Here is a 25,112-nt window from a genome sequence, read left to right as displayed (position 1 = left end):
TTTATTCAGGAGTTGGTTGATGGTGCCAAACCACTATTGGTGGTACACTTTGAAGTCACCTTCCCAGAGTACTTCCTCGGGCCATGGAGCAGCACTGATTATTCAGCCGAGGGAGGATGGCAGGTGGTAACCAGGATTATGTTCCCTTGCCCAGATTTAACTAGATACAATGAGAATTTATGAGATCTAGAGTTAATTTTGAAGACTCCAAGGACTTCCCACCTGTGTACCACTGCAATGGGTGTGCCCCACCAGTGGGTCACGATGGAACGCGGGAGTGCGATGGAGTGGCTTGACAGAGTATATGGTATGACTTAATGAACGTGATAAGGCTGAGCTATCTGCAGACGGGCTCTCCCAGTCAGATATTTGAGAAGAGAATCTTGCAAGGTTAACTGGGCTGGATGAGGCAGTCTGACTGACTTTAATATGTCCAGTCTTGGAGTCCAAGTTCAATATTATTCTCTCTTTTCATTAATACCCTGAAGTATAGCACAACTGAGTGATTTGCTAGTCCATCTCAGCAGCAGTAAGTAATCACCTGCACATAGACAAGCTCAAGTAAGAATGGCACCCAGCTGAGCTTCCAATCCAATAGTGTAGTGGCAACTATTACTAAGATTAGTTGCCTTTTTTAATTGCGGGTAATTTACTTAATTTAGATTCCATAACTGGCGTATTGGGCTTTGAACTTGATCCTATGAATTATGAATGTTAGCCAAATTCTTTACGTGGTCTGTTTTCTCTAATTGCATTCCACAAGTATTTTAGGCAAGGAGCCAAGTTTCATGTGTGCCACATCACCCCTGGGGATACTAAGTGATTGTGCAGAAGACTGATAGATTCAGCTTTATACAACAGGGGGACAGGGGTCTTTTACTGCTCACTTCTGTAGGTCCCATGTGAATGTGGGGCAACTGTAGGGATAATTGGACTTTGGGGATGTGGCATTTGAGGGTTGGGTAGACTTGCCAGGTGTTGGTTGAGGGTAGAACTGGGAATATTAGGGATTTGATTGGATGACTGATACACAGTGTGCATGCCAGTGGCTCCCGGTTCATTGGTGGATCTCAAATGAGTCTGTGAGAGTCAAAGTACACTGATGGAAGAGATCAAGGATGAGGGTATGGAACTGATGATGGGAGGCTTAGCACAAGAATGTGCGTGGTGCATACATGTTAAGTCTTAGCAGCAGAGCCTAGTTCCAGATGTCCTGGAAATCATTGCATTGAACCAAGAGTCACACTGTGAAGTCCCTGTGGTTGATGGTCTGTGAGATGGCTTCTTGTTAAAATGAGTCACAATCAGACATCTTCCCATCTTTATTGGAAGCAAGTCATCCTCAATCCCAGTAGTATTAAAACTAGAGGTGAATCAGAGAACGTGAACAGAATTGATGGGGGTGTTACCATGAGAGCTGGCAGAAAGCAGGTTGGTCAAATGGCATCCTTCTAGTCGAGTGGTGTCGCAGCCACAACCTTGCACTTACCGTCAGTAAGACCAAAGAGCTGATTGTGGACTTTGGGAAGGGTAAGATGAGGGAATACACACCAGTCTTCATAGAGGATTCAACAGTGGAGAGAGTGAATAATGTCAAGCTCCTGGGTGTTAATTTCACTGAGGACTTATCCAGGTCCCTACCTAGTGATGCAACTATAAAGAAAGCGAGACAGTGGCTATATTTCATTCAGAGTTTGAAGAGATTTGGTATGTCATCTAAAATACTAGCAAATTTCTACAGATGTAGGGAGCATTCTAACTGGCTGCATCACAGTCTGCTAAGAGGTGGCTACTGCACAGGATCGAAGTAAGCTGCAGAGAGATATAAAATTAGTCAGCTCCAACATGGCCACTAGCCTCCATAGTATCTAAGACATCTTTAAGGAGCATTTCCTCAAAAAGGTGGTGTCCATCATTAAGGACTCTCACCAGCCAGGATAATCCCCACTTCTCTTTGTTATCATCAGGAAGGATGTACAGAGGCCTGACGGCACACATTCAAACGATTCAGAAACAGCTTTTTTCCCTCTGCCATCTGAATTCTGAATGAACATTCGATCCATAAACAGTACCTCAATGCATTTTTATTTCTATTTTTGCACTACTTATTTAATTTAGGTACAGTATTCAATATATATGCACTTACTGTAATTCAGTTTTTTTTTCTATATTATCATGTGTTGCATTGTGCAGCTGCCACAAAGTTAACAAGTTTCACGCCATATGCTGGTGCTATTAAACATGATTCTGATTCTCAGATAGGATACTTCACCATTCATAAACCTTTGTTGTGAATAAGACTTTCTAACCTCAGTAGGGTAAATGGTTACAATCTAAGCATGAATCCCCATTGATATCTTGTGATCTGATTGACAGGCTGGTGGTGAAGTGTCATCATCGCAGCAAGACCTGAAACTAGGAGACAGATACAGTGTGGAACTGGCTAAAATAGATGGAAGCCTTGGAGTTAGTGTCACAGTAAGTGCTAAATAGTTGGCTTGCACTGCTGACTGCTGTACTATGATTTTGTAATGACAATTAAGAGTATTTGTAGAAGCAAGCACAAGCCAGACTCTTCCCCAAGACCTCAAGATTATGATCACACTGCCCTTACTATACAGCTCGAACATCTCAAGTTCAGTTGTCGACTAATCTCTGCTGCCTGATACACATTATCTTTAATGCACATGACAGCATTGTAACCCACCAAAAATACCCAACTTTGGGACAAAGATCAGACCTTCAGCCTCTGGGTCAGTTCCTCATTCAGTTTCTGGTTGTTCTGGGTTTTGCTCTACACTTGCTGTTAGATTTGGCAAATACAATCTATGTGTAAGCTCCAAATGTCCCCCTTCTGTTTTCTATTGGGGGGAGGGCTCCAGATTTCCACCACCCTTTGCATGAGGAGGGGTCTTCTGGATATACCCTAAAAGAAGACAACAACCTTGTAGAAATGCATTCCCGTTTGGAAGCACAAAACACGTTTATAATGGCGTCAGCACATTGTGCCCTCCTCTAAAAAGTTCTGTTTGAGCTGACTGACAGCATTTTAGACGGAGTACATTGCACTATCCACTGCTAGAGTGGTGCTCCAAATGTACCTGGATGATTTCATTAATAAACACATAGAGCACTAAGATATAAAATGTAAGCCATTTCAAACAGAGAAGGCTAATAATTTTATAACCTTACCATCATCTGTCTGTATCTGGAATGCTTAATAAGGAAGGTTTCCAAAGGCTTCAAATATTTCAATATCAGGCATCAGCAAAATATCTGAAGGAAGGAGATATATTTCCAGGTCAGGAATGTTAAGCTGACATGGAGGCGAGTCAGCAGATGATGATGCTTTCCCTTTACATCTGCTATCCTCATCCTTCTCCGTGGCCGAGGTTTTAGGGATGTGACCTGCAGTCAGATGAACTGCAGTGTACTTTATAGGTGGTACATTCTGTGCACTGCCGTTTGAGAGAGTGAATGTTTAGTAAGACACTTGAGTTCTAATCAAACAAGTTGCTTCCTCCTGGATGGTGCCGTGATCTTTGAGGTAGGTTTAAGGTGAATATTGCTTCACAGTCCTGATGGATTTCAGGTGTCTGCTGCAGGAGATACAGCTGGTGGCTTCCTCTTCTACCCTTGGCAGTTATGAGGCTGGTTCTAGTCAGCACTGATCTCCAGGATGTTGATGGCAGGGGATTCAGAGATGGCAATCCTATTGAATGTAAAAGTTAGGTGTTGAAGATTATCATTGTCTGCAACTTCTGTGGTGGAAAAGTTACTTGCTACTATCAGTGTATGCCTGAATGTTGTACAGGTCTTGCTGTGTGCCAGCATGAATTAGCTCATTTGCTGAGGAGCTGAGAATGAAATTGAACATTGAGCAATTATCAGTGACTATCTCCCTTATTGTGGAAGTTAGGTCAGTGAAGAAGCAGAAAATGGTTGGGCTCAGGAACCTGCCTGAGGAATCTTTGTAACATTCACCCTAGCCCGATGTAAATGTTGTGTACTAACCAGTGAATATCCCCATTTGTGGTCTTATGGTGGAAGCCAAGTCTTTGATAAAGCAGCTGAAGGTGGCTGGTCCCAAAACCCTGCCCTGAGAAACTCGAGCAATGATGCCCTGCAGCTGGGATCATTGTCCTGTAACAACTTTCCTTTGTGTGGGCTATGATCCCAACCATTGGAGTGTTATCTCCTTCGAACTCATTATCTTTAGTTTTGCCAGGGGTGCTTGGTCAAACTTTGCATTGGTCACAAAGGCTGTCACTGTCAATCTGCCTAGAATTCAGCATTTGATCAATCCTTGGATTAAGGCTACAGTGAGGTGTGAAGCGGGGTGTGTTGCTGGCAAAACTCAAAGCTCGGCATCAGTAAGTAGGTTATTGTTGGGTAAGGTGGATTCAACAGGATGTTAGCACGAATGATGCAGTTTATTTATGAGGAGAGACTAAAGAAATTGGGAATGTTTTTCCTGAGGTAGTGGAGATTAAGAAATAACATGACAGAGGTATATAAAATCATGAGGGGTGTCAATGGTGCGGGAAACTTCCCCTCATATCACAGTTAGATATAACTAGAGGATGTAGTTTTGGGGTGAGGGGAGGAGATGTAGAGCGGATATGATGGGGACCTTATTCAGCTAGAGACTGGTAAGTACCTGGAATGCATTGCCTGAGAGAGTGGTTGACACTGGGTCACTGGCAACGCTTAAGAAGAGTCTAGCTGAGTGCAAGAATCTAGTAACTATTTTATTCAGGAGTTGGTTGATGGTGCCAAACCACTATTGGTGGTACACTTTGAAGTCACCTTCCCAGAGTACTTCCTCGGGCCATGGAGCAGCACTGATTATTCAGCCGAGGGAGGATGGCAGGTGGTAACCAGGATTATGTTCCCTTGCCCAGATTTAACTAGATACAATGAGAATTTATGAGATCTAGAGTTAATTTTGAAGACTCCAAGGACTTCCCACCTGTGTACCACTGCAATGGGTGTGCCCCACCAGTGGGTCACGATGGAACGCGGGAGTGCGATGGAGTGGCTTGACAGAGTATATGGTATGACTTAATGAACGTGATAAGGCTGAGCTATCTGCAGACGGGCTCTCCCAGTCAGATATTTGAGAAGAGAATCTTGCAAGGTTAACTGGGCTGGATGAGGCAGTCTGACTGACTTTAATATGTCCAGTCTTGGAGTCCAAGTTCAATATTATTCTCTCTTTTCATTAATACCCTGAAGTATAGCACAACTGAGTGATTTGCTAGTCCATCTCAGCAGCAGTAAGTAATCACCTGCACATAGACAAGCTCAAGTAAGAATGGCACCCAGCTGAGCTTCCAATCCAATAGTGTAGTGGCAACTATTACTAAGATTAGTTGCCTTTTTTAATTGCGGGTAATTTACTTAATTTAGATTCCATAACTGGCGTATTGGGCTTTGAACTTGATCCTATGAATTATGAATGTTAGCCAAATTCTTTACGTGGTCTGTTTTCTCTAATTGCATTCCACAAGTATTTTAGGCAAGGAGCCAAGTTTCATGTGTGCCACATCACCCCTGGGGATACTAAGTGATTGTGCAGAAGACTGATAGATTCAGCTTTATACAACAGGGGGACAGGGGTCTTTTACTGCTCACTTCTGTAGGTCCCATGTGAATGTGGGGCAACTGTAGGGATAATTGGACTTTGGGGATGTGGCATTTGAGGGTTGGGTAGACTTGCCAGGTGTTGGTTGAGGGTAGAACTGGGAATATTAGGGATTTGATTGGATGACTGATACACAGTGTGCATGCCAGTGGCTCCCGGTTCATTGGTGGATCTCAAATGAGTCTGTGAGAGTCAAAGTACACTGATGGAAGAGATCAAGGATGAGGGTATGGAACTGATGATGGGAGGCTTAGCACAAGAATGTGCGTGGTGCATACATGTTAAGTCTTAGCAGCAGAGCCTAGTTCCAGATGTCCTGGAAATCATTGCATTGAACCAAGAGTCACACTGTGAAGTCCCTGTGGTTGATGGTCTGTGAGATGGCTTCTTGTTAAAATGAGTCACAATCAGACATCTTCCCATCTTTATTGGAAGCAAGTCATCCTCAATCCCAGTAGTATTAAAACTAGAGGTGAATCAGAGAACGTGAACAGAATTGATGGGGGTGTTACCATGAGAGCTGGCAGAAAGCAGGTTGGTCAAATGGCATCCTTCTAGTCGAGTGGTGTCGCAGCCACAACCTTGCACTTACCGTCAGTAAGACCAAAGAGCTGATTGTGGACTTTGGGAAGGGTAAGATGAGGGAACACACACCAGTCTTCATAGAGGATTCAACAGTGGAGAGAGTGAATAATGTCAAGCTCCTGGGTGTTAATTTCACTGAGGACTTATCCAGGTCCCTACCTAGTGATGCAACTATAAAGAAAGCGAGACAGTGGCTATATTTCATTCAGAGTTTGAAGAGATTTGGTATGTCATCTAAAATACTAGCAAATTTCTACAGATGTAGGGAGCATTCTAACTGGCTGCATCACAGTCTGCTAAGAGGTGGCTACTGCACAGGATCGAAGTAAGCTGCAGAGAGATATAAAATTAGTCAGCTCCAACATGGCCACTAGCCTCCATAGTATCTAAGACATCTTTAAGGAGCATTTCCTCAAAAAGGTGGTGTCCATCATTAAGGACTCTCACCAGCCAGGATAATCCCCACTTCTCTTTGTTATCATCAGGAAGGATGTACAGAGGCCTGACGGCACACATTCAAACGATTCAGAAACAGCTTTTTTCCCTCTGCCATCTGAATTCTGAATGAACATTCGATCCATAAACAGTACCTCAATGCATTTTTATTTCTATTTTTGCACTACTTATTTAATTTAGGTACAGTATTCAATATATATGCACTTACTGTAATTCAGTTTTTTTTTCTATATTATCATGTGTTGCATTGTGCAGCTGCCACAAAGTTAACAAGTTTCACGCCATATGCTGGTGCTATTAAACATGATTCTGATTCTCAGATAGGATACTTCACCATTCATAAACCTTTGTTGTGAATAAGACTTTCTAACCTCAGTAGGGTAAATGGTTACAATCTAAGCATGAATCCCCATTGATATCTTGTGATCTGATTGACAGGCTGGTGGTGAAGTGTCATCATCGCAGCAAGACCTGAAACTAGGAGACAGATACAGTGTGGAACTGGCTAAAATAGATGGAAGCCTTGGAGTTAGTGTCACAGTAAGTGCTAAATAGTTGGCTTGCACTGCTGACTGCTGTACTATGATTTTGTAATGACAATTAAGAGTATTTGTAGAAGCAAGCACAAGCCAGACTCTTCCCCAAGACCTCAAGATTATGATCACACTGCCCTTACTATACAGCTCGAACATCTCAAGTTCAGTTGTCGACTAATCTCTGCTGCCTGATACACATTATCTTTAATGCACATGACAGCATTGTAACCCACCAAAAATACCCAACTTTGGGACAAAGATCAGACCTTCAGCCTCTGGGTCAGTTCCTCATTCAGTTTCTGGTTGTTCTGGGTTTTGCTCTACACTTGCTGTTAGATTTGGCAAATACAATCTATGTGTAAGCTCCAAATGTCCCCCTTCTGTTTTCTATTGGGGGGAGGGCTCCAGATTTCCACCACCCTTTGCATGAGGAGGGGTCTTCTGGATATACCCTAAAAGAAGACAACAACCTTGTAGAAATGCATTCCCGTTTGGAAGCACAAAACACGTTTATAATGGCGTCAGCACATTGTGCCCTCCTCTAAAAAGTTCTGTTTGAGCAGACTGACTGCATTTTAGACAGAGTACATTGCACTATCCACTGCTAGAGTGGTGCTCCAAATGTACCTGGATGATTTCATTAATAAACACATAGAGCACTAAGATATAAAATGTAAGCCATTTCAAACAGAGAAGGCTAATAATTTTATAACCTTACCATCATCTGTCTGTATCTGGAATGCTTAATAAGGAAGGTTTCCAAAGGCTTCAAATATTTCAATATCAGGCATCAGCAAAATATCTGTAAACATGCACATTACCCTTTGATTATTCCAGTGTTATGAACTTGTTTATTTGAAATTTAAATAGTCCTGTTTTTGCACAGGTAGAGAAAAAGCATTGATTCGCTTTTTGCAGAGTCAGCCATTGTGTTGTGTGGATGGTCAAAGCAAAATGACGAACTGTGCTGATGTGTGTAAGATCTGATACATTTGTGATTTATCTTTGTGCCTTTTTGCTGGTTGAGGTGAGGGAGAACATTGCTGGGAAATGGAACGTTTTCCGCCTTACATCCTGTGACAGAACCAAGCACTCTCAGGTCAGGTATAAAACACAATGCCACGTCTTGCAACGTGCTCAAGTTTGGCAGTGGTAGAGCGATTCTCTTTGTGTGCTTGTGATATTTCCCCTGTGGTCTGCCCCTGATTTGGTATCACTGTGATGTGAAATCAAAAATGAATCAGCAAAGCAACAAATGAAGATAAATGAAGTAGCATTTTGAACAGAGAGCCTTAGAGGTACAAGTATATAATTCCCTAGAAGTAATAATACGGATAGACAGTGTGTTGAAGAAGGCATATAGCATGTTTGCCTTCCTTGACCGTGGTATTGAGTACAAGATTTAGGATGTCAAAATATTGGTTCAACTGCATGGAGTATTGTGTTCAGATCTGGTCTCCACACCCTAGGAAGGATGTGATTAAGCTGGAGAGATTGAAGAAAAAATTCACAGGGATGTTGCCTGGGTGGAGGCTGGAATTACAAAATCATATTGAACAGACTGGGACTGTTCTCTGGAATGAGGAACACTGAGAAGTGACTTTTTAGAAGTTTATAAAATCAAGAGGAGAATTGATAGGGTAGAGAGTCACTGTCATTTTGCAAGGGTACCGGTGTCTAAAACTAGAGGGCACTGGCTTAAGGTGAGAAGGGAAAGATTTAGAGAGGATCTGATGGGCAAGTTTTTCACACACAGTGTGGCAAGGTATATGGAAGGAACCACCTGAGGAAGTGATAGAGGCAGATTCAAGAACAACTTTTAAAAAGCAGTTGGATAATTACATGGATAGAAAAGGTTTCGAGGGATATGGGCCAAAAATGGGCAAATAAGACAAGCTCAGGTGGATGTCTAGGCTGACATTGATGTGTGGGACAGAAGGGATGTTTACTGTGCAGTACAACTTGACAACTCTGTGAGATCAGCAATTCCTCTCCACATTTCTATCATGAACGCAAGACCCCGTTGCACGTGGGCAGTATGGAACACTGCAAGTCTGGTTCATTGGTTCGTCGACGAGACCGCTGGCAGGGAGTTGCATTGTCTCAGTTGTGGCGAGGACTAGACCGTTGGACCGCGAAGTTGCTTGTTGCAGGTGCCCAGGAGAGGAGATGCCAATGTGCAATGGGAGGGAGCATGGTCATACTGGAATGTGGGCTGGCCCCTCTGGCCAGTGCTGCCTGCCTGTGTTTGCTCAGTGCTGCTCTCCAGTGTTTGCTCAGTGGAAGAGCAGCTGGACCAGGACAGCATCCCATGCACCACCATTGAGGGAATTGGCCTGTATATACATTTCTTGTGACTGTACGTTTTCTGCAGTCATACTATATCTGCTACGTACTGTGTGCTGTTGGTAATGTGCTTTTCACCTTGGCCCTGGAGGAATGTTGTTTTGTTCGACTACATTCTTGTATGATTTAATGATAATTAAATGTGAACTTGAATTTCCCGGGTCACTGGATCTGTGAAGTAGTTGCACTACCAGCTGCAACACTATGGATGTCTAAAGCTATGCTTGGATAAATTCAGTTATGATATTTTGAAGTTTTAAACCTCCAGAGGAAAGGTGTAGGAAAACAATAAAGATGTACTAGATGAAGACTGGAATCTTTGTGGTACAGCTGGATGGAATCATCCCAAGAATTATTGGCTCAAGTTCCATTTCTCGATAACTGATCAATATACTGAATTGATCTACTCAATATCTTCACTTAATAAGAGACACATGGCGAGAAAGCTCAATCTTTCCCCTTCACCAATGATTTGTCTGTGGTGATGCGTGGGATCAGTGAGCTCCCTTGATTCGATGCTCAGCAGCCAAAGAGGAAGCAAATCCCAGGAGGGAAGTGCGACTTTTAAAGCAGATTCTTTTGTTGTCTACAGGGAGGTGTGAATACCAGTGTAAAGTATGGTGGAATCTATGTGAAGGCAATTATACCCAGAGGAGCTGCAGATCTGGATGGTCATATCAGGAAAGGTAAGGAGAGGGTTTCAAATTCACTCAAGGAGGCATTTAACTATTCTGGATCAGTTTGCATCAAAAGTTGTCCTCTGCACTGAATGCTCAGAATGACCCAATTCCCACTTTAAGAGACTGGCTGTACCAGTGGGGATGACAGGTGACCAGACCCTGGCCTTGCAACTCAATGAAATGCATCCAAATTCAGGATGTCCTCCAAACACTGTTTTGGAAAATATCAATCCATTTCCATGTTAAGCCCAAACATTTGGTGTGTGAGAGTGATGACAGGACTCTGGCAAAGTTGGGCGTCAGCACAGAGAGTTTATTGTGTCAGGGAAAAAAATGGTATATGAATTTCCATTAATGCACGGAGTGGTCGTGCAACCAGTGAGCAGCAGAGAAGCACTTATGAACTGTGCCCAGATGACTTCCTGTTTCTGACAATATTATTGGTTTATTTGCTGTCAGTGTTGAAGCTCATGAGGAGAGGACAGCAAGACTTGGTGAAGGCCCTTGAAAGGGTGCAGCACACTGGGGGAGATGGTGGACAGAGATCCAATGGGTTACTGGCATTGTACACAACCTCTATGTTGCATAGCACCTCACCGATCATGAGGAGCTACAATACCTAGCACTGTTGAGACACCACTAAATTAAGATGCCTTTTTAAAAAAATCTTCAGCCTGTTATTCCCAAATGAGGCTTTCTTCTCCTCCCCTGTCTTCCCTCCCTCCCCCATCTAACCTGAGACCTCTGGAGTTGTGACAAGTATCCAGGCTTCCTGTAGAGGCTCAAGAAACATTGGCTGCTCAGCCACATCACATTGAAGCCCTGCATTGTCCTAATGAACATCACCTCCCACCCAACCCTTTGTCTGAAAAATGTGAGTTTGAACAAAGAGACACCATCCTGGACCTTTAGCAGCATCCAAGACTTTTGGATTAAGGTGGAAAGATACAATGGATACCTTGTTATGAAGTTTTGATTCTGCAATATAAGTATCACGTCAGTCCTGACTTTTCTTCTGTATGACAGGAGATCGTCTGCAGGAGGTGGATGGGTTCAATTTGCAAGGCATCACACATAAGCAAGCTATTGAGCGCTTGAAGAACACAGGTCAGGTACGTTCCTGCTGTCTTGTCAATCCATCACAACAGGTGATGTGCTGAAGGTAATTTTATCTGGATCAATAGGTTAAAAAGCATTCTCTGGAATATTGATTGACCTTTCCTGGTTATTGTGTTTCTTATAACGAGGTAGTATAGATCCATATTGAGCAGAGCCCTAACTGAAAGGGAGACAAGAACTGTAAAGATGATGTGAAGTTGGTGGAGTAGGAAAACAAGAAATGGTAGGTTGTACCTGAGAAAGTGCCGTCCTTCTGGTCTTGTCTGGCTCAACATCATGTGATCAGGCTGAGATGGAAGAGTGTGAAATGGAACATGGTACTACTCTGCTTGGATTACTATGTTGGTCATCAGCCAGCCAGTACTCCTAGTTAGGCATTGTACATTTAATAGCTATGGAATTTGAATGAAGAGAAAATAAATCTGTAAATCTGCTTACTATCATCAAGAATGAGGTACAAGAGCCAGAAAACACACATTCAATGTTTCAAGAACACCTTCCCCTCCACCATCAGATTTCTGATTGGTCCATCAACACTTCTTCTCAGAATCAGGTTTAATATCACTGGCATTTGTCATGAAATCTGGTGCTTTGTGGCAGCAGTATTTTGCAATACATATTAATGAAAAATACTATAAATTACAGTATAAGTGCATATTTTAAAATTTAAATAAGTAGTGCAAGAAGACGGGAAAATATAGTGAGGTAGTAGTGCCTACTTATTTTATTTCTTATTGTAATTTGTAGTAATTCTTATGTCTTGCATTGTACTGCTAGCATAAAACAATAAATTTCACAACATATGTCGGTGATTCTGATTTTGATTGTACTTGTAGAGGTAATACGGAAGTGATTGACTGCTTTCACCTTGAGAGAACTATCTACTCCTTAGATATTAGCAGGAGTTTTCACTGCTTGCTTTGAACCCCTTTATCAGCTTTTAATACTTTTGTTGTATAGTGCTATTGATTTTGCATATTGTTAAATTTAAACTACTGCATTTCTAACAAAAATAAGAAGCATTTTTTATTCAGAAATGTTCACCTGGATTGATGAAAAGACCATCATAAATACACTTTAGGGAAGAAAACATGCTTTATGTACCCACCGTGACTCTCCATGTTCTTAAGGTTTGCTGCCCTATCACTCTGTTGACCAAGTTATACAAAAGAATGAGGGGGCATAGAGAGGGTAAATAGAAACATAGAAAACCTACAGCACAATACAGGCCCTTTGGCCCACAAAGTTGTGCCGAATATGTCCCTACCTCAGAAATTGCTAGGCTTACATATGCAAGTAGGTTTTTTTTACCCCACTGAGGTTGAGTGGGACTAAAACCAGAGGTCATGAGTTAAGGGTAAAAGGTGAGAAATTTAAGGTGACTATGAGAGGAAACTTCTTCACTCAGAGGGTCGTGAGAGTGTGGAATGAGCTAGTGCATGCAAACTCGTTTGCAACGTTTAAGAGAAGATTGGATATTACGGATTTGGAGGGCTATGGTCCCGGTGCAAGTAGATGGGAGTAGGCAGATCAAATTGTTTTGGCATGGACTAGATGGGCCAAAGGGCCCATTTCTGTGCTGGTCCTCTACAATAAAATCTGCAATTATGAGGGTGGAATACTATAGTACCCTCACACTTATCCACCTGATCGTTGCTACATTACATTGGTCTGTGTTTTGATCTGGACAGTAGATGTTGCTGAGAGGGGCTGAGGTCACTGTAAAGTTTGTTTCGTGTTGGGTTGAGCCCATAGTTTCTCTTTGAGTGTTGTGAATGGTGGGTTTAAAGTTCAGAGTTACATATATGTTATCGTATACTACCTTGAGATTCACTTCCTTGCAAGCATTCACAGTAGAATTAAGAAATGCAGCCGAATCAATAAATAGTTGGTGAGGTGGAATACAGTGACCGTGCACTTTGTTGTGTTTGTCATCGGCTGCACTCTGCAAGATTTCAGCTACTGCACTCGGTCTTTTGTCTGCCCAGATTCCGATAGCTTCAATCTGGGAGCCACATCCTCAGTATCAGCAAATTGTTGCAACAAGCTTATTGCTCATGTACAGTAGATGTTGGAGATGCCTTTGGGGCAATGCGTTGATGAGTACTGATAGTTTGCTGATCTTATCCCTTGGGTCAGCCCCCATTGATCCGTGTCCACAAAGGAGAAGCAACAAGGAGCAAGGCTGCAAACTGGAGTGGGGCTGAGCCTCCCTCTGATGATGTCAGAAGAGGGTGAGGGGTCTGGAGTCATTGAGTCATTGAGTTATGGAGATATGCAGCACAGAAACATGCCCTTTGGCCCAACCAAGTTGCCTCACTGAGCTACTCTCATTTGCCTGCGTTTAGCTGAAGTCCCAAGCAATCTGGAGCCTGTGATTAAACCCTGTGAAGCTTAAATTAATAAAGTAAAACTCCAATATCCTGCTGATTGTTCTGGCTCACTGGGTTCTGATTCCCACTTGCTCTTCCACTCACTAGGGTGCCCATTTCCTGTGCTCCCTTTAACACAATGGAACCCTGTCTCCGACCCTTTAGAACCAGTTCTCATGCGCCTTTGAAACTCACCAGAGTCTCATTCGCATTCTCCTTTTAAACTTCCAGTGTCCCCAGACCCAAGCCCCCTTGGAAGTCATTGGGGATCTGCTCTCACTCTCTGAAACTCATCTGGTTCTACTTCCCTCATCCCCTGCAAACTTGGTGGAATTCAGCTCCGATATTCATTGTGAACATGTGAAGTCGGCCACCACAGGCTCACTGGGGCAAAGTTCCTCCCATCTATGGGGGAGAGAGGTATCAGTGAGGGTGCCACAGCAGCGTAGCAGTTGGCACATCACTATTACAACTCAGGACATTCTGGAGGTTGGTGTTCAATCCCGGCACTATTCTGTAATGAGACTCTGTACGTCCTCCCCATGGTATGCGTAGATATTCTCTGTGTCTTTCAGTCTCCTCTCACAGTTCAAAGACATACCAGGTAGGTTAATTGGTCATTATAAATTGTCCTGTGTTTAGGCGAGGGCTCGAAGAACCAGGGGGACTACTCTGGACTGTATCATTGAAATAAAAAAAAGCATTCTTAAAATGTCAATGCGGTGATGGGTATTGTAGTTAACAAATCTGAATGCTGTTGAAAATTTAATTTTTATTTTTCAGAGTTACTGTATTTTAAACCCTGCTTTAATCAATACTGACCGCAGGTCTTATCCTCTTACAAAACTCCTTGAGGATCTTGAAATTCTTTGATGTGCCCTGATGTGAATCACCCCCCCATGGCCACAGCTTCAATGCAAAACTTACTTGTAACAGCATTGCAGGCACATAGTATCTGAAAAACAACATTCAGAAAAATATATAAATCAAATATAATTCCTTTTTACAAGGAATAACACAATTAGATCAAAATTGTCCATTTTAGTGCAAAGTGAACATAATTTTGCTGCACTGAGGTAATGATTAGAGTTGTGTAGGTTGGTTCAAGAACCAAATGGTTGAAGCTGCTTTTGAACCTGGTGGTGTGGGACTTTAGGCTTCAGTACCACCTCCTGGATGGTAGTTGCAAGAACTTGGCATGGACTGGATGGTCGGGATGTTTGATGATAGATTTTGCATTCTTGAGACAATGAGTGGAGTGTGGGAACCTGAGTTTCAGATCCTCCATTTGATCTGGGCCCATGCTGATTTGGAGGGGAATGTAGCAAATGTTACTTTGTGAGCCAGATGTTGAACCTTCTTGAATTTCTGAATCATCCAGAGTTGGGAATGTCTTCACATTTGCATCATTCAAGTTGTCCATTTGACTCAGAGCTTTTATCTTTCACTTTTTTTCTGCAGTTCAGTATTGCTATATTTAAATCTCAACGATGCTGTTTATAACAGTAGGTTTTACTGTCCACGTAAGAGTTTGGTGTGTATTTCCCTCAGCTTGCCCCCCAACATCTGGACTGCTGTCCAGCACAAGCAGAGTGAAACATTCATCAAATCACAAAGGACTCAGATGCATTTCTACAAACACAACATGATCACTCAAAATTAAATTAAATTCATTAACCAATTCCTTGTCAGAACTGTAAGCATTTTATTTTTGTCGTATGGCATTCCAGGTAATTTGTATATTAAATACGTGTATTACACAATTCAAAATATTAATCAGAGCACTTTATGTATATAATGCAACAGGAATCTTCCAATTTACCTCACCAATTATTGTAATTTAAATCTCAACAATGCTCTTGTATCTATCCAAGAAAATAGACCCATGATTTCCAGCCTGTATATAAAATCATACATTTATTTCACATGACTGTAGCAAATTACTAAAATAGTTTTGGCTCTCATAGTGAAATATTCTTTCAAATAAACCCTATGTAATTTTTCATACATAATTTAGCATACGTTGGTACACCATCCAGATTAAAACATGTTATGATGATTAAGTGTTATTAATACTGGTGCAGTTGAACTGTATATTGAGTAAACTAGAAATGTGAATCTAGGAACTTGAATATTGCTATTATAAAAGTCTGCAATATTTAAGTTAAATAATTTATTGGCCTGTCATTGCTATTATCACAGTATTAGGCAGGTTTTTATCATTTGATGTAGAGTTTTCAGATCAATTACTTTTGCAATTCCTCTATTTTCTCCATCTCTCCAATGCTCCCCTGACTCTGCATTAAGTATGTTCTTAACTTGCTTCATCCCATCCTTGCCTGCTGAGCTTCTAGTTCAACTTTTGAAATTTCCTCCCGAAACCTCATCTTCTAGATTCTCCTTAATTATGACAAGCCATTGCAATGTGAATTAATCAGGCACTCTTTAACATAATCATAGTAACCGAAATATATCAGTAGGAGCATTGTCGAATAAAATTTGACATATAGATCTCAATTGAGAAAGAGTCATGGAATCATAAAACATTGAAACAGGCCCTTTGGCCTGTCAACAGATATTGTCGGGGTGAATGAAGTTCAGTTTGAAACAGTGCAATCTGGAGTCCTTTCCAAGGTCGACAAGGCTTCAGTTTAACACCTCATCCATAATACAGCACCGTCATCAGTGTAGCATTCCCTCTGCATCACTCTGCAACATACACAGTGGGAACATTCAATAGAGCAGGGGTTACCATCCTGGGATCCTTGCTTAATGGTATTGGTCCATGGTATAAAAAATTGTTGGGAACCCCTGCATTAGAGGATTGTCTGGGGAAGAGTGATCATAGCATAATAGAATTTTATATTCATGCTGAGAGCCAATAATTTTGTGGGAAAATGTGTCTTAATCAGAAATAAAAGAGACTACAAAGATGTAAAAGCATTATTGCCTAAAATGCCTTGGGGAAAATAGCTTAAATGGCAAGGTGGTGAAGTCAGTTACATCAGATGTTAAAGGATAAATGCTAAAAATCTGAACAAAAATATATTCCACTAAGACTTTGAAGACAATGATCACCTGCAATCCACAATGGTATCAAATGGAAAGATAGGTATTCAATGGTGTGAAGGTTAACAGTAGATCAGAAGATTGCTAAAATTTTAGAAGCCAGCAAAGGGTGGCTAAGTAAATAACATAACGGTGGAAATAGTTGATGTACATAAACCAGCAAGAACCAATAAAACCAAGAACCAGGCCGTAGGGATGATGACACTATATGTAAAGGAAGAGAGTAAATAAAATCCCTTGAAGGATGAGGGCTGAGAATGGGAAATAAGGCAGCAAAGGCTAGACTCTAGATAGAGTGAACATGCACACTCACCTTTTCCTGGGGAAGCAGCGAACTGAAAATAGGGGGCCTAGGTGAGAGGAGAAAAATTTAAGAGATCGAAGAGGCAACTTCTTCATGCAGACAGTGGTGCATATATGAAAAGAGATACCAGTGAAATTGATTGAGGCAGCTACAATAACAACACTGGAAAGATATTTGGATACATAGATAGAGATCTAGAGGGATAAGGGCTAAATGCAGGCAAATGGGCCTAGCCTGATGGACACCATGGTCAGCCTGGACTGCATGGACAGGCTGGACTGAAGGAACTGTTTCCATGCTGAATAACTCTATGACTGCAATGGCAGAGATATCAGACAAAAATTTGCTACCTCTCTTCATATAGAAGAGAGCAAAAATATTGGAAAAAATTGGCGAGAAATTAAAGCAATTATTATCTTTAGATAGTATGCAAATTTAAGGGTGTCAGGTCTACAAGACCTGGTACCCTGCAACTGAGAGCTTGAGAAGTGGCCGCAGAGATGGTGGATATATTACTTGCAATCTAATGATGTCCCCTTGAATCTGGAGAGGTGTCAGCTGACTGGAAAACTTTGAGAGTGACACTACTATTCAAATTGGACCGAGAGCAAAATCAGAAAACTATAGGCAAATTAGTAAAATGTTGAAACCTATTACTGAGGATGTAATAGCAGCAACTTTAGGAAATTGTAATATATTCAATCATTGTCACACTTTCATAAAAGGAAATTCAAATTTGACAAATTTATTAGAATTCTTAGAGGATGTGACAGGCAGAGTGGATTAAGCAGAATTAAAGAAAGTAGTGTCTTTGGATTTCCAAATCCATTCAATAAGGTGCCTTACTGCAAAAGAGCTTAAGGCTGTGCAGTGTTAGTATGGAAAATGGATTGGCTAACTAGGAGAAAACAAAGATGGGATAAAGGAAAGATGACACAACCAAGGCTAACAAGAGAAGTAAAGGCCAACATAAAAGCCAAAGCGAGGGCATATAATAGAGCAAAAATTAATGGCAAGTTAGAGGATTGGGAAGCTTTTTAAAACCAACAGAAGACAACTAAAAAGGAATTAAGAAGGTAAAATAGAATACAAAAGTAAGCTAGTAAGATAGTTAGTATGAAAGTAAGTTATTGAAGAGGATACCAGAAGTTTATTCAGATACAAGTGGAAAAGAGAGGCAAGAGTGGATATTGGACCTCTGGAAAACAACATGATGGGGTCAACAAAATAGCAAACAAACTGAATAAGTATTTTACATCGGTCTTCCCTGTGAAAGACACTAGCAGTATGGTGGAAGCTCCAGGCGTCAGGGGTCATGAAGTGCGTGAAGTTACCATAACTAAGAGAAAGTTCTTGGGAAACTGAAAGGTCTGAAGTTAGAGAAGTCACCTGGACCAGATGGTGTACTCCCCAGAGTTCTGAAAGAAGTGGCTGAAGAGATCATGGAAACATTAGTAATGATCTATCAAGAATCACTAGATTTTGGAATGGTTCAGCAAGACTGGAAAATTGCAAATGTCACTCCACTCTTCAAGAAGAGAGAGAAGCAGAACAAAGGACACTATAGGCCGGATAGTCTGACCTCAGTGGTTAGAAAGATGATGTGGTTGATTATTAAGGATGAGGTCTTGGGTTACTTGGAGGCACATAATAAAATAGGCCATAGTCAGCATGGTTTTCTCAAGTGATAATCTTGCTTTACAAATCTATTGGAATTCTTTGAAGAAATAACAAGCAGGATAGATAAAGGAGAATCAGTTGATGTTGGAGACTTGGACTTTCAGAAGACCTTTGACGAGGTGCCATACATAAGGCTGCTTAACAAGCTACGAGCCCATCGTATTACAGGAAAGATTCTAGCATGGATAAAGTAGTAGCTGATTGGAAGGAAGCAAAGACTGGGAATAAAGGAAGCCTTTTTCTGACTGGCTGCCGGTGACTAGTGGTGTTCCACAGGGGACTAAATTGGGACCAATTCTTTTTACGTTATGTGTCAATAATTTGGGTGATGGAATAGATGGCTTTGTTGCAAAGTTTGCAGACAGTGTGAAGACAGGTGAAAGGGCAGGTAGTTTTGAGGAAGTAGAGAGGTTACAGAAGGACTTAAGACAGATTAGGAGAATGGGCAAATGGCAGATGAAATACTGTGTCAGGAAGTATATAGTCATGCACTTTGGTAGAAGAAATGAAAGGGTTGACTGTTTTCTAAATGGAGAGAAAATACAAAAAACTGAGGTGCAAAGTACCGGTAACTTGACAGTCCTTGTGCACAATTCCCTAAAGGTTAATTTGCAGGTTGAGTCTGTGGTGAGAAAGGCAAATGTGATGCTAGCATTCATTTCAAGTGGACTAGAATATAAAAACGAAGATGTAATTTTGAGACTTTAATAAAGCACTGGTGAGGCCTCACTTGGAGTGTTGTGAGCAAGTCTGGGCCCCTTATCTTAGAAAGGATGTGCTGAAACTGGAGAAGGTTCAAAGGAGGTTCATGAAAATGATTCCAAGATTAAATAACTTGTCATATGAAGAGTGTTTGGTGGTTCTGGGTCTGTATTCAGAATTCAAAAAAATGAGCGGTGATCTGATTGAAATCTGTCAAATGGTGAAAGGCTTTGATAGAGTGGATATGGAGTGGATGTTTCCTATGATGGGAGAGTCTCAGGCCAGTGGATTCGGCCACAGAATAGAGGGGCATTCTTTTAGAATGGAGAATAGGAGGAATTTCTTTAGCCAGAGAGTGGCGAATCTGTAGAATTCTTTGCCACAGTCAGTTATGTATATTTAAGGCAGAAGTTGATAGATTCTTGATTAGTCAGGGCATGAAGGGATACAGGGAGAAGGCAGGAGATTGGGGCTAAGAGGAAGATTGGATCATCAATGATGAAATGCTGGAGCAGACTCGATGGGTCATATAGCCTTATTCTGCTCTTGTATCTTCTGGTCTTATGGTCTAAATGAGTTGGCTTCAAAGTGGTACGATGTAACTAATGGGGTGCTGAAGGGATCACTGCTGGGGCCTCAACTATTCAAACTCTCTGTGACTTAGAGCAAGAAGCTGACAGTGTTACAACTAAATTTGTCGCTGATGTGTAGGTATGTGGAAAAGCAGGTCGTAACCTGGACACAAAGAGTTTCAAAGAGATATAGATCTATTAAATGAGCAGGCAGATATTTTACAGATGCAAGTCAGCAATTAATTGTGAAAGCAAATTGGCCACCAGCCTGTATTGTGGAGGGGATAGAGAAGGAATGGAGACATGTCTTGCGGCAATTATACATTTTGCTGGGATCATTCCGAGCATGTAGTATGGATTTAACATACTTACTTCCCATTACGCCACTGGTGTTTAGTACAGCAATGAAGATCCTTCACCTCTGTCTGTATAGAAGCATTCTATATTGCTGTTTCCTTAACATTTTTTTTTTGACCAGTCAGTGCTGTTAGCCTTGAGCTGAACCCCAGAACCTGGAGGACTGATGGATCACTCTTAGTCTGACCTCTTCCCTTTGTCCTGTTTGGCATGGGTGATCCTACAAAGACCCAATGCACAAAGCCTGGACTCCAACCAACGTAGCTCTCTGGGTCATTGAGGTACTCAAGCCTCCAAACCCTACGACAAGGTTGTGGTCCTCTTGGAGGTGGTTGAACATAGAATGTACAATATTGATTTAACATAGAAAAGTACAGCACATTACAAGTCCTTCAGCCCACAATACGTGCTGACCTAAGGAAGGATATACAGTACTTGCATTGGAGTCAATTCAGAGAATGGTTGCTGAGGTGAAGGGTTGTCACAAAGTAGAGTCATAGGACCATAGACAGAGCATGGATGCTGGCCCTTCAGCCCAATAAGTCCATTCTGACCATCAAGAACCTTTTACACAAATCCAACAATCATTCCAATTTTTGTTGTACACACATCCTCACCCCCAAACTAGGGACAACTTACAGTGGCCAATTAACCCGCCAACAAGTGTATCTGTAGGATGGGGGAGGAAACTGGGGCACCCGAATGAAACCCATGCAGTCACGGGAAGAATGAACAAAGTCCACACTGACTGAGCACAATGTCAACATTGAATCTGGGTCAGTGGAGCTAAGAAGCAGGGTCCCTACTAGCTGCACCACCGTGCCACCTCTAATGAGGAACATAAATAACGTTAGACTTGTACTCACTGAAGTTTAGAAGAACAAGAGGAGATCTTAGACCGTAAGACATAGGAGCAGAAGTAGGCCATTCAGCCCATTGAGTCTGATGCAAGATGAAAGATGCAAGGTTCCAAGGGATAGCAGAGAGGCTGGTTGCTGAGAGGATGCTTATCCTTGATGGGAATCTGGAAGATGGAAACCTAGATTACTAATAATAGATTACCTATTTCAGATGGAGAAGAGGAGAAATTTCTCTGAGAGTATTGTGAATCTTTGGAATTTGCCATCTCAGAGACTGTGAAGCCAGAATCATCAAATGGATTCAAGATGTTAGACATTTGAAATGGAGGATTATCAGAAAACAGAGTTGAGATGAAAGGCAGATTATCTTACTAAATCATGGCGAAGACTCACGGAGCTGTGTAGCCCCCTACATCTTCTCCTTGTATGCTTACAATTTTATGATTTGAACTCACAGTCTTCATAACTCAAAAGATACAATGGTGCTGGTTGAATCACTGTAAGTAAGGGCCCATGCACTCGGTGTCTACTTTATTAGATACACCTGATCATAAATGCAAAAATCTAATCAGCCAATCATGTGGCAGCAATTCAAAGCATAAAAGCATGCAGACCTGGTTAAGAGGTTCAGATCAAACATCAGAATGAGGAAGAAGTGTCATCTAAGTGACTTTGACTGTAGAATGTTCACTGGTGCCAGATGGGGTAGTTTGAGTATTTCATAAACTGCTGATTTTCTGGGATTTTCACGCACAAAAGTCTCTAGTTTGCAGAGAGTGGTGCAAGAAACAAAAACAAATCCAGTGAGTGGCAGTTCTGTGGGCAAATATGCCTTGTTAATGAGAGAGATCAGAGGGGAATGGCCAGACAGGTTGAAACTGACATGAAGGCGACATTGAATCAAGTAGCCATGTGTTATAACAGTGGTGTGCAGAAGAACATCTCTGAATGCAGAACATGGCAAACCTTGAAGTGAAACATACACTCAGTGGCCGCTTGATTAGGTATAGGAGGTACCTGATGAAGTGGCCAATAGGTGTAACAGTTGGTTAAGCAAGCTTCCTATCACACTGGGGTGAATTGTGGGTGCATTTGATGAGAAAAGCTTCACATGTGATTGAAAGATTGAGAGCCATTGTGACACAGTGGGACCGTACTTGGAGTGCTGCACATCACCCCATATGTGTGATGCCAGATAATTTCTCAGTTGTCTATGATCTTTGTAAAGGAGAACTCTCTCCAAGTGAAGTTTTCTGTATCCTAAAATCTCTTCTCCTGAAGCCAGTGCCCTTTTTAACATCAGATCAGCTCACTGAGTTTTGGAAAGTGTTCCAGTTAAAGGGGAAAAAAATCTTAATTCTCACATTACTCCACTAAAATGTCCTCCCCTATTCCTGAGACAAAAAACCTTAAGTGTGCATGGATCAGATTTCCCTTAAGGTCTCATGATAAATGGGAAAGATTTGGTCCAAATCCTGTTGCTGCCTAACTCATTCAGTTCAGGAGTAAGATGTATTGGATAATCAGCGTATAACATTTGGAACCAACCCCTTTGAATTACAAATAAACTTGTACTGACAGGGAGATTTCTGCAATGGGAAAAAGCAGCAACTGGGAAGAGGCAGATCTATTTGATTGTCAACATTCTATAAAGCTGGCAGAAATTTATAGTGGGCACCTGTCATAATTTCCACACAATCTCAGTTTACAACATAAATTAAATCGACAGGGCTATCCATGATATTGTAGGCTTTTCCCTACACTTGCACATCTCTGTATCTGCTTTCTGTTGCTGGTTTTTCACTTGGGAGTCCTATACCATGTAGAGACACCAGGGGCTGTGAGGAGAACAGGAACGGTGGCAGTGATTTTCATGTCCAGCTGGGTCACAGACAATTCACTCAATTGCTTCATATCTCTTTTTACAGGTAGTGCGGCTTGTTCTTGAGAGAGGTCAACAGGAAACATCTGGAACTCCTGGTTATGGAAGTCAACAGGGAGCCATTCTCACTGACAGAAGACACAGCAAACAAGATGAATACCATGATGATTTCATAGCAACCACCTCTGCTGTCGCACCCAAGGACTACAGCTTCGAGACAGATGGTAGGATCTGATGTTTAGAGAGCGAGCATGACATGGCACTTACAGTTTTCAGGGGTAATTTGTAGTCTGGCTCTATAACAAAGGATCTGTGAAGGTAGTTGTTGGAATTAATTCAGTTTCAGCAGTAAAAGAGATGTCTTTGCTCAGTCACATCCTTTCAGACTTAATTGGAGAGTTTGACAAAGGCATAGATGTGTGGGACAGTAATAATTTGGCTTTGGAAATGTAGTTTTACATGAATCAGTGAAATGATACTCTGGAAATATAATCTCTAGCATCCATGTACCTAACACATTACTGGGGTTGAACTTCTAAATGTTCATCAATTTAGAAGACTCAACTTATTTTCAAGTTTATCATACAGTGTAAGTCTGAACAATTGAAGTGAAAGCTATAGTACACTCAAGTTCAAGTACAGTATCAAACAAGTAGGGATATCTTGATTTAGCAAGTCAGAGTTATAGCTATGCAGCACAGAAATCGGCCCTTTGGCCCATTTTGTCCATGCCAACCAAGGCACCTAACTGAGTTAGTTTCATTTGCCTGTAATTGATCCTTATCTCTTTAAACCTTTCCTGTCTGGTCCCATGATTTCAGTCATGAGACTGACATGAGCACATCCTTTAGGAGGGTGAACCCACGGAAAGCATCAGCCCAGATGGGGTGCTTGGCTGAGTACTAAAGACTTGTGCTGATCAACAGGCTGGACTGTTCACAGATATCTTTAACCTCTCACTTCAGCAGTCTGAGGTACCCAAGAATGTGGTAATCTGCCTCAAAGACCATCATCGAGGGGCACTTCCATCTTGGCTCATTGGCCCAAATGGCCTCTTACCTTGTAAGAAATATGTAAGATATATAACAGAAGTCTAACCATTCAGGGGAAAATGCAGGAGTCAAAAAAGGTGTTGTTGAGTTAGAGCTGGGCTGGGTGGTCAATACACACCTGTGGAAATGGCGAGATGTTTTTGGATGATGTTGCTCGGGGAGCCTGTGAAGATATAGGAGACAGCCTGGACAGATCAACAGAGTGAAATGGAGCAGTTCATGTACACGAAGGACTGACATTGCTGATCACTCTTCGACTGCAGTGCAAATGGGGCCAGCTTTATTCCACTCGGTGAAGTTGAACAGATGCTGTTATTGCAATCTCCAAAGTTGCTGTTAATTATTTTCAACAAAATAATTCTCCTTTGGATGCCACTTGCTATTTAACTTCATGAAATTAATGAGCAGTTGTAATACAGGTCTAGGTCTACTCCAACCTCACTAGGAAGATGAGTGACTGGAACAATGAGGCACTGTAAACTGTAAATAGTGGGGTGGCAAGGTAGTGTAACTCTTTACAGCACCAGCTATAAGATCTGGGTTCGATTCTTGTCGCTGTCTGTAAGGTGTTTCCTCCAGGTGCTCCAGTTTCCTCCCAGATCCCAGAGATGTACAAGTTAGCGTTATTAAATTGTGGGCACATTGGTGCTGGAAGCATATTTACACATGCATGCTGTGCCCAGCACATCCCTGATGCAAATGTTTCAATGTACGTATGAGAAATAAAGCTGAAAGGACGGGAATGGAATAGGAATGTAAGTAACCAAAGAAGCAAGGTTGTCAAAAGCTGTTCTGTCATCTTGGACATTTACTTACCTCTCAGTAGTTCAAAGTTAAAAGTAAATTTATTATCAAAGTATATATGTCACCATATACAACCCTGAGAATCATTT

The 25,112-nt window shown here is 41.7% G+C and overlaps 1 protein-coding gene across 1 annotated transcript in view; it reads left to right on the top strand.

Moving 5' to 3' along the window:
* ptpn20 (protein tyrosine phosphatase non-receptor type 20) overlaps positions 1-25,112 on the top strand; it is a 419,828-nt gene that overhangs the window by 230,796 nt on the left and 163,920 nt on the right. The window contains exons 23-27 of the mRNA XM_073025740.1: positions 2,377-2,478; positions 7,127-7,228; positions 10,163-10,256; positions 11,277-11,362; positions 23,214-23,391. Coding sequence (XP_072881841.1) covers positions 2,377-2,478; positions 7,127-7,228; positions 10,163-10,256; positions 11,277-11,362; positions 23,214-23,391 — 562 coding nt within the window. The remainder of the gene's footprint in view (positions 1-2,376; positions 2,479-7,126; positions 7,229-10,162; positions 10,257-11,276; positions 11,363-23,213; positions 23,392-25,112) is intronic.

The sequence above is a fragment of the Hemitrygon akajei genome, chromosome 21 (assembly GCF_048418815.1).
Source record: "Hemitrygon akajei chromosome 21, sHemAka1.3, whole genome shotgun sequence".
Taxonomy (NCBI): Eukaryota; Metazoa; Chordata; class Chondrichthyes; order Myliobatiformes; family Dasyatidae; genus Hemitrygon; species Hemitrygon akajei.
Note: the sequence above shows the minus strand (reverse complement) of the source record. Positions and strands in the feature narration are given on the sequence as shown.